This window comes from Chiloscyllium plagiosum, unplaced genomic scaffold (genome assembly GCF_037043375.1).
Source record: "Chiloscyllium plagiosum isolate Xiang-an unplaced genomic scaffold, Cpla_swu_hap1 HiC_scaffold_51, whole genome shotgun sequence".
Taxonomy (NCBI): Eukaryota; Metazoa; Chordata; class Chondrichthyes; order Orectolobiformes; family Hemiscylliidae; genus Chiloscyllium; species Chiloscyllium plagiosum.
The window spans coordinates 12,852,386-12,866,681 of NW_028270189.1; the positions used below are offsets into that span (position 1 = coordinate 12,852,386).

Sequence of the window (14,296 nt, forward strand, 5' to 3'; positions counted from 1 at the left end):
TGAATCTGCATTTCCTTGGTTTGTAGTTTGTGAAACTTCTCTGCTCTTCACAGCAATCCAGTGGAAGTGTCAGTTGGTGAGATCTTCAAACAGTTACTGGGGTGGGATCAGGATGTTCTTCTTCCGAAATTATATGGCAATGGTCAAGGTCGAGGGCATGTTTCTAAAGAGGGAACCAATGATCATGATCAGCAACTGATAGGAAACAAAAATAAATCCCAGTTATGCTGTCGACTTCAGCGGGAGCATACTGGCAAACGTTTACAGCTGAGGATACATTTGAGTAACTGATAAGGTCAAATTAACAGAAACTAACATGCTCAATTGGTCATTCTATTGTAGAGACACCATCTCCCCCCACGCTTTATGGCCTGGTCTCCTCCTGTCAGGAGCACAACACCGGTTCTGTGATCTTTGGTTGTTTGGCGATGGACTATTCTCCTGACGTCACCAAGGTAACCTGGAAGAAAGGTGGGGAGCTAATCACGACTGGATTGAAGACTTACCCATCAGTGAGAAACAAGAAGGGAACCTATACCCTGAGCAGCCAGTTAACCCTGCCCGGGTCAGCGGTAGATTGTCCCAGCAAAATCTCCTGTGAGGTTCAACACAGCGGGTCACACAAGAGCAAAGAAATGCCATGTCCAGGTACGTGTTGTAGGAACTGAGATAAACAGATCGTCTGTGATTAACATGAATAAGGCATTATTTATAACCGTTTTCACAGACTCACCTTATACAGCACAGGAAAAAGGCCCTTTGATCCATCCAATTCAGGCCTATCAATAACAGCCACCTAACTATTCCAGTCTCATGTGCCAGCCTTGTGTAACTTGCCCTTGCAAGGATACTTCATACTTATAATGAGGGGCTCAGTCTCTACATGACTTATAGGTGCTGAGCTCCAGACTAACACCACCCTCTGTTTGATTTTGTTTTCCCCTGAGATCCACTTGGAACCTCCTGGCCTTACCTTCACCCTGTGCCCCTGAGGCATTGATCTCTCCATCAAGGGGAAAGGTTTCATCCAGTTTACCCTGTCTATGCCTAAAATAATTCTAGACATCATGATAATCTTCTCCCTAATTCTCCTCTGCTCCAAGGAAAACCCCTGTCTATCTAAACTAGTTTCATAACTAAAACCCTCCAACCCAGGCAAGACCCTGGCAAATCTCATCAATACTGCCTTCAGTGTAATCACATTCCTTCCATAACATGCACACAACGCTTCAGTATGGCCTAACCAGTGTTTTATTAAGTTCCAGTATCATCTCACCACTCTTCATTGTCAATGTCTAGGCTAATAAAAGCAAATATCCAACCACCTTCTTAGCCTCTTTATCCAGACGACACAGTACTATAGGGGATCGGTGGGTACATGCAACAAAGATCCTCAGGCCTTTCCAGGGTTCCATCATTCAAAACGTCATACCTCACAGATTCTTCTGCCGAATTACATCACCTTACATTTATTCAGAATAATTTCCATTTGCAACTTTTCTCTTCACATACAACCAACCCTTTTATATCCTCCTGCAATCTAAAGCCATTATGCTCATGACTTACCAACATGACAGTTTTCATTTCATCTGTGAATTCACTGGTTAATCCTCCTAAATTTGAGTCTCAATCATTGGTATGTAAGAGAAATAGCATGGATATCAACACCAATCCCTACAGAACACCAGGAGACATAGATTTCCAGTCACGCAGACACCCGATAACTATTATCCCCTGCTCCCATCACTCAGCCAGTTCTAGATCCAATCTGTCAAATTAACTTGGATCCCATTGGCTCTGATTATTGCTATCATCTGGACATTGAGTTATCTCTCTGAAAACTACTATCAAATTGTTACACGTGACTTCCTCTCAATAAAACCGTGCTGAAAATTGTTGATTTATCTTCCAAATGAAGACTAATTTGACTTCTCAATAGTTTCCTTACCACTGAGACTAGCTTGACAGATCTGTGTTTTCATTATTTATCCCTTCCTTCGTCCTGCATAACAGTGCAACGTTGGCTGATCTACACTCACTTGCACAACTGCTGTGGCCAGACAGGAATTCTAAATTATTGTCAGCGACCCAACTATTTCATCCTTTGCATCGCTCAACCGCTTGGTATACTTTTCACCTGCCCTGGAAATATAACCACTTTTCTTTCAGCAAGACAACACAGAACATCACGTCATGTGTCCTAATTTCTGAAAGTACATCACAATACCCCTCCATGATTTCTGTCCCCACACTGTCCCTCTTACTAGTGAACACTGACACAACACATTCGTTTTGACCACAACCAAACCCTCCAGCTCCACTCCAATAATAACACTTAATGGGCATTACTGTTTCCCGAATAATTCTTTTATTATGAATGAGTCTGTAACTTTTAAAAATATTTTCCTTTATTTTGACTGCTATTATTTTCTCATGGTCCCTTTTGCTCTTCTAATTCCTTTGTCTTTCAAACTCCCCCTTGCACGTACTGTACTCCATATTAGTTTCTATTGTTTTGAGATTTCAGTATAGACCAGAAGCCTCCCTTGTTTCTCTTTATCTCCCCCTCCATGCCCTTTGGTGTCCAGAGCCCGCTGCATTCTTGGTACCACACAGTGGCTTCCTGGGAAATGTCCTCCCTGTGATTTTCCTATCTCTTTCTTAAATGTGTCACACTGCTCTGACTCAGATTTACCAATAAGTGTCAGCTTCCAGTCCACTCTGGTCAAGTCATTACCTGATCTTACTAAAATTGTCCTTCCCCTTTTCAGAACTTTGGGCCAATTTCTATTCCTTTGCAGTACAATCTGAAATCCAACTGATTTACGATCACTGTCTGCAAAGTGCTCCACCATTGATGTTTTACCCACTGGGTCGACTTCATTCCCTAAAGTTAAGTTGAGGTTCACCCCTCTCTTGCAAGGTCTGGATTAAAATTCTCTGTATTAAACACATACTTTGTTCAAATATTCTCCTGGGGGCATTTTCAGAATTGTGCTCCCTGTAAATTTTTGACAAAATGAATATCCAAGCCTATGCTGAGGAAGTTAAAAACCTCTTTTCTCATTCCCCTATTTAATTTACATGTCTCTGAAATTTGCCCATGTATTTGCACTTGGTCTTTTGGACCTATAGTAAGATCTATCGTGCTCTCCCAGTAGTTCTGTTTGCTGTGTTTTGGTTTTGAAGTACTGTCCATTTGCCTTTGTTCAAGGAGGTATCCATGATTTCATTTCTCTTTACAGCCTAAAATACTCTTGTCAGAATTGCGACAGAAGCAACATTCTGTACCGCACACCCCTGCCCCCATCATTTTCTATCTTTCCCTGTCTCGCCTGAAGGCACTAAATCCTGGAATATTGAATAGCCACTCCTGCCCGGCTCTCAATATGTCTCCGTGATAGCAACGGCATCATATCTTCATTTATGCCAGTAATTCGTCTGCCTTGTTCATCAGACTCTGTCATTAAAACGAATACCATCCAACGTTGCTATCTCCCTTCTGATGTTACCAGCCTATAGTTTCTGTGCCTCCTTGACTCCCTTGCTGTGTCCTCTAAGTTTAGCCTTTCACATTGTCCTGCTGATCTTTCTGTGTGGATCCCAGCTTCTCCAGCACTCTGCACAATTATGATTCTTGTATACATTAACCACAAGAAACCTTGATATATGAGAACTGATTGTATTTGTTATGAAATTCGTCAGATAATGTATGTGATGTGTTTCCTAAAGGTCCAGATATTCTCCAACCAACCCTTCTCCTAACTGTGAGCTCCAGTGAAGAAATCGCAAGCAGCAAGTTTGCAACCGTCGTCTGTTCAATCATCGAGTTCCGTCCGAAGTCAATCTCCGTGAGTTGGTTGAAAAATGGCCGACGCTTGGATTCTGGCTTCTTCACGTCTCCCGTGTGTGAGGCGAACGGGAACTTCTCGGTGACGAGTCGGCTGATGGTCCCTTATGGTGAATGGTACAACAGTGCGGTCTATACCTGCCAGGTCACTCATGGAGAGAACACTCAAAGTAAAAACATCACCGCACTCCAGAGTAAGAGACACAGACTGAGAGAGCTACAAATCATTCTGAACTCTGATGTGAATCAAACACACTAATTTATCAGGCGTAGTAAACAGCACGGTACAGCTTCTCGTTTCCCAACATGCCACGTGTCTCATTTCAGTTTGAGTGTTACATTAGCATTGCTCATAATTCAACCTTTTGGCAAGTCAGAAAAGCAGGTTTCCTCTCTGTTGAAGATAGATATATAGACAGTGAGCTTTGTTAAATAGTTTGTTGCCTGACCATGCTGGGAGAGGCATTCAGAGTGCTGAATCCTTGCTTGGTAGCCGCTTCAAAGATAGGTTTGGGGTGGAGGGGGGATATTGGAGAAATATCTGATTGAAACATAGAAAATACTGAGAGACTGAGGTCGAGTGAATGTGGAATAGATGCTTTGACTGTTAGGCGAGACTAGGACCCAAGGGCACAGTCTCAGGGTCAAAGGGGCACCGTTTAGAACTGAGATGGGGAGGAATTTCTTCAGCCAGAGGGTAATGAGTCTGTGGAACATGTTGCTGCAGAGGGCTGTGGAGGCCAGGCCATTGTGTGTATTCAAGTCAGAGATAGATCGGCTCTTGTTTAGTACGGGGAGAAGGCAGGAGAATGGCTTTAGCCCGAAACGTCGATTTTCCTGCTCGTCGGATGCTGCCTGACCTGCTGTGCTTTTCCAGCATCATTCTGATCTAAACTCTGGATTGGCCGAACAGCCTTATTCTGAACCTCTGTCAAATTGACGTGGTTAACATATGCAGAGACCCTAACTTGAAAATAAATCAAAATGCGTTCAATGCTTCATTCCCTGCTCAGGAATGACCTGTTGGTTGGACATTGTACGACATCGATTTTTATCTGGTACTGAGCTCTTTAACTTCATTTATGGGATCAGACCACAGACCAAGTGGCTATCACATTTGATGAACTGGGATAAACGTGATCTCACTGAGCTGCTTTAAGATGCTCTCTGTAATTAGTGGATGAGGCAGGAGAATATATTCTGGTGGGAATGCTATAATAGGGATGTAGGGATGAATGAACTAGGAACTCGAGACAGGCTGATTTAGCCTGGTTTGGGGTGATGATGTTTCGCGTGTTACAAAGCCAGTGCTCTTTAGGAATAATTACACAGGATATGTTATAGGTAATCACAAATGTTTCACAGATCAAAATACATCAACAATAGTAAGCAACGTTTCAGCAATAGTTGGAGTTGCCATTTTGAAGGTGGTGTCTTCACCCTGTGAAGGAGTAATCTGAAGATTGGCTGTTTGTATCAGAAAGGGGCATTTTTCATTGACTTTGATTTTTGTTTCATAGAAGATACCGAGTGCCACCCTAACACCGTTAAAATCCTCCCACCGCCAGTAGAACAAGTCTTACTGGAGGCGACGGTGACGTTAACCTGCGTTGTGTCCAATCTTCCTTCTGGAGTCAATGTGACCTGGAAACAAGAAAAGAAGCCTCTGAAATCAGATATTGCTGACCAGCCTGGACAGAATCCCGACAGCGTGATCAGCAAATTAGACATTTCTACTGAAGCCTGGCTGAGTGGTGTTACTTTTGAATGTGTGGTGTACCATCAGAATCTACCGACTCCGCTGAGAGACTCCATCCACAAGGAGAAAGGTGAGCGGTGAGATTAAAGCACAAAGGATCCCATGTGTAATCCGGATCCAGTTCCATCAATGACAGGCTTTGATTGGAAATGAACCAACACCGTTAGGAGCATTAATGATGCATCTGAAGGCAGGATAGCTAAGTAGCTGCTTAAGGAAAAGATGGACCAAAGGATATTGTATTCTGATTAAGTCAGAGAAGGTGGGAAGAAGCCTGGGTTGTGACGTCACCATCAGCAATGACAATTGGACAGAATGCCCTTGTTGTGGGCTGGAAACATGGAGACAACTTTCACATTAAACTTTCTTTTTTTTACTGAACAGAATGTGTACCATACTGCTCATTTACAAAAACGAAAGTGAATAAATCCCAAATTAAACATGGCGTATTTTAATATTTAGTGAAATTGTGATATCGGTTCAGGATTTTTTTGGTTGATTTATATTTGTCTCAAATATTCTGCAGTGATCAATCCGCTGGAGCCATCAGTGTCGGTCCTCCTGCCACCAACAGAAGAAATCTCCGCTCAGAGGTTTCTCTCCCTCACCTGTTTAGTGAGAGGTTTCTCCCCCCGAGAGATCTTCGTCAAGTGGACAAACAATGACAAGCCGGTGAATCCCAGTAACTACAAGAACACCGAGGTGATAGCGGAGAGTGACAACACCTCCTTCTTCATCTACAGCCTGTTATCCATTACAGCGGAGGAGTGGGCCAGCGGTGCTTCTTACTCCTGTGTGGTGGGACATGAAGCGATTCCATTGAAGATCATCAACAGAACAGTCGATAAATCCAGCGGTAAACCGAGTTTTGTAAACATTTCACTTGCACTGATGGACACTGTTAATTCATGTCAATAAAAATCTCAAAGTTGCATTTAATAATTCAACAGAAGTAATGAAGTGGTTTTTTTCCTCCAGTTGTGAGTTAAATACTGAATTAGTTGTTTCCCACTCTGACTTACATTCCATCTGTGTAGTTAAAGTAGATTATTAAAAGGTCTAGGACGAGTGTCTTGTGCAGTTAATGTTCTCTGCTCAGATACACCCTGGGTCAGAGATAGAGTAAAGCTCACTCATTGCAGGATTCCGCCAAGGACGTTATCCATCCTAAATCCCTCTGTGACAAAATCTGACAATGTCCATTTTATGTCAAGGGTAGGGCATGAGTTTTGAACTTGGTGTTTTTGATTCCCCCGATTGGACATTCTTACAAAATTCATGTCAGTTTTAAACTGCCAAATTGCATCAATTGGAAATGTAAATTTAAGACACTTTAAAATTAAATTTGATTGGAACATACCAATCATAAAGAATGCAGAACAGTTTGAATGTAACCTTTGTTTCTGGGGAACTGCCAGGGATCTTGCGCCAGTGCATGAGTTGACAGAGTGTATCTTCACTTTCACACCAAAGAGAATGAACAGATAAGTTGTTGTGGAGCAGAGGGGAGGGGAACGATGAATGGTCTGTCCTCTTGCTCCCTGTGCAGAGTTTTCATGGTAGATGTCCTCTGTAATGTAACCCAGTTGCTAACAGGGACAGTCAGCTTCTTGCTTACTGTCCAAAGATTTAACATTTCCATGCAAAACAATACCTTTGAAGCATGTTAGACACGCTTGGCTCTGTTAACAAATGATTAACATTGATTCCCATAATCGAAAACTGGTGTTTCCATCGTCCCAGTTTGAATTCCATAGTTTCGTCTCAGTTTTCTGGAACACATGGGATCAATTCTGGTATTCGAATACCTGATATCATTTTGTTTCACATACAGAACACAAGTAGACATTTTCTAATAAACATATTCAGAAATGTTATCTCTGGGGCAGTGGGGATTTGAACTCACGCCTTTTCTCTCAGAGACAGAAGTTCTATCACTGCAACAGAAGAGTTGCTCATAAAACGCTTATCTCTGCACAACGATGGGAAATGTTTCCTGTTACACCAAGGTCAAATCTAATTATGGGCAATGCATTAAAATTAGAACAATAAATTAGAATAATGAAAATTGCAGTCTGGTATAAGAACAGATGCAGAGAGATGATCACAAATACACACGTAATGACAAATATACGGGCTCTCACCTAAAGACACATATTTATGTGCACATTCAAATGAGCATATAGATAAGATGTCACACACGCATACTCACACAGAGCCACACATGCAAGTGGTACTTGAACACTCACCTAAGCTCATACAAAAACTCACATACACCGAAAGAAAATCATTTGCACAAATGAACAGGAGTACTCACACATAACCATGAGAAACATCAACACACGGTAACACACAAATGGGCATGAATACATATACATTCATCCAGCACAATGCGTACAGACATACACACATGAACACACAGATACAAATTCCGAAAAATGTCCTCCCATATGTCAACTCACACAGGCACGTAAGTGCACAGAGATAAACATTAATATCATTATTTTCCCATTTTCAGAATCACAAACATACGATGACAGAGGCAGCTTAATTAGTTATTTTTAAACCACATTGATCAGCATATATACAATATCACACGCACACACAAATTCAGAGTCTCACATGCAGACACACAAGTGCATAGATGAACAAATAGAGGGGCGTTTAGTAAATAAGGATAATGGGCACAAGGATCAGCAAGCATCCACAAACAATAGCACAAACAAGCTGATCAGGAGATGGTTTGGGAAAGATTGCCACACAAGCAAACATCATCATCTAAATATAAACATCCATCAAAACATAACATTGCATGCTAACATTTATTAAGCGTAAACATGAAAATAACCTAGTTTAGGTAGGATCTGAAACAGACACATAATCACACATTTTAGACAGCACTAATGAAAAGTGAACACTCACAAAGACATTACAAGATAAGCATAGGCAGCAACGAAGTGGCATATTAGCATGATGATGCTTACACAATGTGAAAAGACCAAACTTTAGGTGCACAAACACATGAGCACACCAGCAGTAAAGGAACAGGAATATGTTTATTCATGCACAGACTCCAACATGGGCTAGAGTGAAGTAAGAGACTCTTATAACCACATACACAAACATTAAAGGAAAACCAAACACACCAAGCAGTAGATCAAATAAATTAAGGGACACACGTACAAAAACTTATTCCTAAATATACAGATCATACAAACAAAAATATGAAGCAATGTCCTGACTGTGATGTCACTTATATTCATGATTTGCCAAGCAATTGGTCACCAATACAAAAGATGAGAATCACATTTGAACTTTTATTCAGTGCTGGTCACAATTTTCAACTAAAGTGCTGTCACAGCCTATATTTAAAATATAATGATATAATTAAAATCATCATTCGTAATAAGCATTCCTCAAATAATAATATCCTTAAATAATAGATGAAAAGAAAAATAATTTCAAACGTTCTGACCTGGACAATGAAGAGAGAACATGTGCAGTTAGTATTTGTAATTTCTTGCTGAGTCAATAATGCACTAACAGATAAGAGTCACACTTGAGAAATACCTGACTGCTTTATGAAGATGTAATGGTCTCCAATTACATGACTTGGATGCGAATAGATCGATCTGGATCAATAAACAATCTAAATGCGTTCTCTCGGCTTTATATTCATAGATTCAATAGATCGCACTTGGATTGAAGACTATGAGGATGATAACAGCAACATCTGGACAACTGCTTCCACGTTCATCACCTTGTTCTTCCTGAGTATTTTCTACAGCGCTGCCGTCACTCTGGTGAAGGTGAGAATAATCACATCTTTCTCACGCCAAGCAGCCCAATATGTTTTGTGAAATCTCTAAGTGTGCTATTGAATAAAACATAAATCTGAAAGTCCCTGATCATAAATATCTGCGTCATTGCTTTCTATCTCTTTTCCAGGTTAAGTGAATGAGTTGTGGACCCCTTTGATTTTCCTGATCTGCTGATCAAGGTCTCTGAATTCCCAATCTCCAATCTGTCCTGTTGCTGACTCTAACAGTGAGATTACTTCAGTTTATCAGCCTGAAACTGAGACAATTATTGATGGATTTTCCTTTTTACTTTGATATCTTTGAGATGGTTGTGGTTGGAAGAATTTGTAGCTTCCCAGTTGTTTGAAGCCCGTTTGTTTTGTTTTTATTTGTTCCTTACTCAGAATGGTTGCCTACCCTTTCTGATGAGCCTTTGTATTCCCTTTCTTGTGACTGTTACTGATGTACAGAAAATTCCCAGCTCACAGCTCATGTGTTCTCGTCTCAATGTGGCATCCAGCCATTATATTCACTTCTGTCAGCTTTTACATCAATCTTTTGGATAAAAATGCTTTCTGAAATGATTAATAAATCTCGAATGAATATGCACGAACCTTGAGTTTGCTTAGTTCTTTCTTCAAGGCCAGTCAGTAATAATACATTTTCCCACATCCTACTCCTTTCCCAGCCAAATACTTTCACTTGTTCTGTTTGATTGTATTTTATCCAGTCATTTAGTTTAATGCTGCCCTACCATGCAGCCCACTAATGTAAATACATCTTTCACACGATATGCCTGATGGAACACTCCAGAGGCTGAATGATTCGAGAACATTTTCGCTTATGCACCAAGGGTCACGGCCTCGGGTCACATCATGTTATAGGCTCCACCAGAAGCCGAAAAAAGGCAGACAACGGAGTTTGAAAGTTTACTCTACACTGTCTAAACTAAAAGTACTCCCAATGTCAGGGCAGCCTGGGTTAGTAATGCAGAAATCGCCACCTAAAGCGCCCAACGAAACATTCATCAGCCAAAAATGTCAACGTTCAGTCAGGTATTCAGGCACAACACGTGCACAATCCAAGGGTGGCTTCTCAGAACTGGAGTTTTTCTCACACATAAATCTCATGGAGCACAATTCCTGGGATCTACTTGACACACCATACCTGTCAAATCCCAGGGAATGAGACTGAGATCTGTCTGATACAGGGATATTACTGAACAGCAACCCTCAAAAATAATAAATCAGAGGGCGCTGTGATCAGGCAAGGCACAGCTCATGAGTACCTGAAATATTCAGCCATTGAGATCTATATGACGCAAGACGGAATTGAGAACCAATCACAGCAACTGGTCACAGAGTCTGGAAACTATCAGCAGAGGAGAACAGTCCCAATTTCTCAGAGTTGGTGAGGTGTATCATCCCGGGAATAGTGTTGTGAATCAGTCACGCACCCAATCTCATAACTTTGCATTTTTTTTCAAAAACGTGGCACCTGAAACTAGATGCAACATTTCAGGTGAGACAAGAGACTGTTTTATTTCAGTTTAACATAATTGCTTTGTGTTTGTTCTCTACAGCGTAGGGTGATGAAGTAGGGTTTATTTGCTCTTCTGTCCATGTGCCATGGTACATTCCCTGATTTGTGCACATACACACGGGGGATCCTCTGCTCCTGCACCCCTTTGGGTTTACCCCCTTACTATTGTATGTTCCCCTGAGTTCATCATAAAACAAAGAAGCAGGTCACCCCTCCCTGAGACTGAGATCTATCTGACACACCGATGTTAATGAATAACAATCCTCAAAATTTATAAATCACAGGTTGATTTCGATCAGGGAAGGCAGAGATGAGAAGTTCTGGAAACCCTGCTGCTTTCCATGTCCTTTCCCACAAGCCGTCTGTCAAGCTTTGAAGCTCTTAGCTGTTCTTCCAATATCCTAACATTTTATTTTAAATTGCTATTAATATTTTTCTGTAATTTTGCATTATAGATCAAAGCACAGGTTGAACCAACAAGGACTCCAAACACTGAATGGAGTTCGTTTTTTAAAATTCTTGTTTCTGTCCAGAATTTTCCTTCCACACAATGTAACCTTTTATTTCCCATCACCCAAGTCACCCATAGTATCTTTATTTTCAGCTACTAACCAACACCAGTAAATTGAATAATTTATGTTCAAAGTCCCTCCCATCATCAAAGGTACGGCAGAAGTAGGAAGAGCTAGAAGGAGATTGGAGTCAATTTTTCTTGTGGTGAAACATTACTACTGTTCTAACACAAGGCATTTCTGAGGGATGGTCTCGTGAAGCTATGTGGATGGAACTCAGAAATAAGAAAAGCATGATTACTTTGATGCGATTGCAATAGTCCACCCAGTAGTCAGAGTGAAATTGAGTAGCAAATATGCCGAAAGATCTTATTTATACGTGAGAATAATAGGATTGGAATAATAGCAAATTTTAACCTTCTAAGCATAAAGTGGGACAGCCATGGTCTTAAGAGCTTGGATGGTGAGGAATTTGGTAAGTGCTAAAGTCAATTTTCTTCATTAATATGCAGATGTAACTATCACAGAAGGAGCAAACCTGACCTACTCTTGTGATATAAGGCAGGGCAAGGGACTGAATGGTTAGTAGGGGAGCTTTTTGGGGCCGGGGTCATAATGCCATTAGTTGTAAAATATTAATGGAAAGGATTGGCATTATATATAAGTTAATGTTCTTAATTGGACGAGGGCAAATTTTGATAGTATGAGACAAAACCTTTCAAGGGTTGATTGGAGTAGACTGCTTGCAGCTCAAGGGACGGACGGGAAGAGTGAAGCTTTCAGAAGTGAGATAACGGGAGTTCGGAGGCAGGATGTTCCTGTTAGTGTGAAGGTAAGGCTGGTAAGAGGAGGGAACATTGGAGGAATAAAGATATTGAGGCTTTGGTTCGGATTAAGAATGAATCATATATTAGATATAGATAAATGGGATCAAGTGAATCTCGAAGAGTACAAGAGGTGCAGGGACATTCTAAAAAGGGAAATGAGGAGGGCAAAAAAGGGAAATGAGATAGCCTTGGGAGATAATGTTAAAGATAATCCAAAGAGATTTGACTAGTACATTTCGAGCAAAGGGGTAGATCATAGAGTCATAGAGATGTACAACTTGGAAACAGATCTTTCAGTCTCACTTGCCCATGCTGACCAGATATCCTAAACTAATCTAATCCCATTTGCCAGTACTTGGCCCATATCCCTCTAAATCCTTCCTATTCGTGTACACACTCAGATGCCTTTTAAATGTTGAAATTGCACCAGCTTCCTCTGGCAGTTCATTCCATACACACCATCCTCTGCATGAAAAAGTTACTGCTAAGGTACTTTCAACTTTTCCCCCTCTCACTCTAAACCTGTACTCACGATTATAGGTTTAGATGAGACTCCACCCACCCCAGGGAAAAGACCTTGTCTGTTCACCGTATCCATGCCTCTGATGATTTTATAAACCTTTATAAAGTCACCCCTCAGCCTCCAACACTCCAGTGAAATCAGCCCAAGCTTATTCAGCCTCTCCCTATATAACTCTACATGGCTGTGAATATGTATAAGCCTAGAGGGATGGCTTCATAAATCATGTTGCATTTTATATAAATGCTTTTTAAAATTATCATTTAGTATAAAATGGAGGATGGGTGCCTTTGCAATTTCATACCAGTAGCCCAGAAAGACCTGGGGAAATAAACTGCAACAAAAAAAACGGACAAAAAGTGATTGCACTACGGATAATCTCACCATATCATTCGTGTAAAAAATAATTCCCTATTTTGACCTTGAAGTTAATAGAGTCTATTAATTAGTCCTGTGTGTGTAATAATTTTCATCTATCTGTCATTCTACATTTAGTTGTTATAGTTACCGTGTGGATTACTGCACCTCTCTAAAAATTCAAAACAAAATAAAGTAAAACTGCAAATTAATATTGTATCTAATTACTACAAAAAATTAGCAATCCAATGACACCAAATTGGAAAGGAATGTTGAAATGTAGCCAATTCTGAGGAGTACATGAAGTTGCAAGAGATCATTAATTAATTTGCGGTTTATTCAAATAATTAGCAAATGAAGATTAACACAGATAAACGTAAGGTGTTACATCTTGGTAGGAATAATGTGCAGGTCACTTATTCAAAGATGCACGTCTAAGTTAGGGAGAGAAACAAAGGGATCTCAGACAATGACATCAGTCACTAACAATTTCACCACAGGTTCCGAAGGCCATAAAAATGCAAACAAAGCTCTAAGCTTTATCTCTAAAGGGATAGATTTGAAAGTAGGGTCCCTATAAAAATTTGGTTGACTATAATTAAGAGCATTGCCTGCAGTTCGAGTTGACATATTATAGAATGTATGAGAGAGAGTGAAGAGAAGATTTATAAGAATGCTACACAAGTTTCTGGCTGTGTATATCAAGGAAGAATTGTTGCGCTGTTCACTTTTCTCTTGTAAAGAAGGCTGACAGTTCTAAAATTATGAAAGATTTTGAAGGGAGAAGGTACAGAGAAAACATTACACTACGGGGTAGAACATAACTAGAGGCTGTCAATATAAGATGATACCTCAAGAAATTCAAAAGGGAATTCAGAAGAAACCTCTTCACTGAAAGAATGATGAGAACGGGGAATATGTGACCAGACGGAATAGTTGAAATCATTAGTTGAGATGTATTTCAAGGAAACTAGGTGAGCATTTGGAAGGGATGGGAATAGAGAATTACAATGGGCGATTTAGATGAGGAAAGATGTGAAACACCTTGATTGGAACATAAGCGCTGGCATGAACTGATTGTACCAAATGGTCTGTATTTCCTCTGTAATCCTATGTAGAAAATCACCAT

At 40.5% G+C, this 14,296-nt stretch overlaps 1 gene segment (V, D, J or C); it reads left to right on the forward strand.

Annotated features, from left to right (window-relative positions):
• The first annotated feature begins 240 nt into the window (after positions 1-240).
• LOC148135003 (Ig heavy chain C region-like) lies at positions 241-6,551 on the forward strand. The segment is given in 4 exon segments: positions 241-648; positions 3,733-4,044; positions 5,371-5,679; positions 6,136-6,551. Coding segments are annotated over 4 exon segments (1,233 nt in total).
• Positions 6,552-14,296: the final 7,745 nt, after the last annotated feature.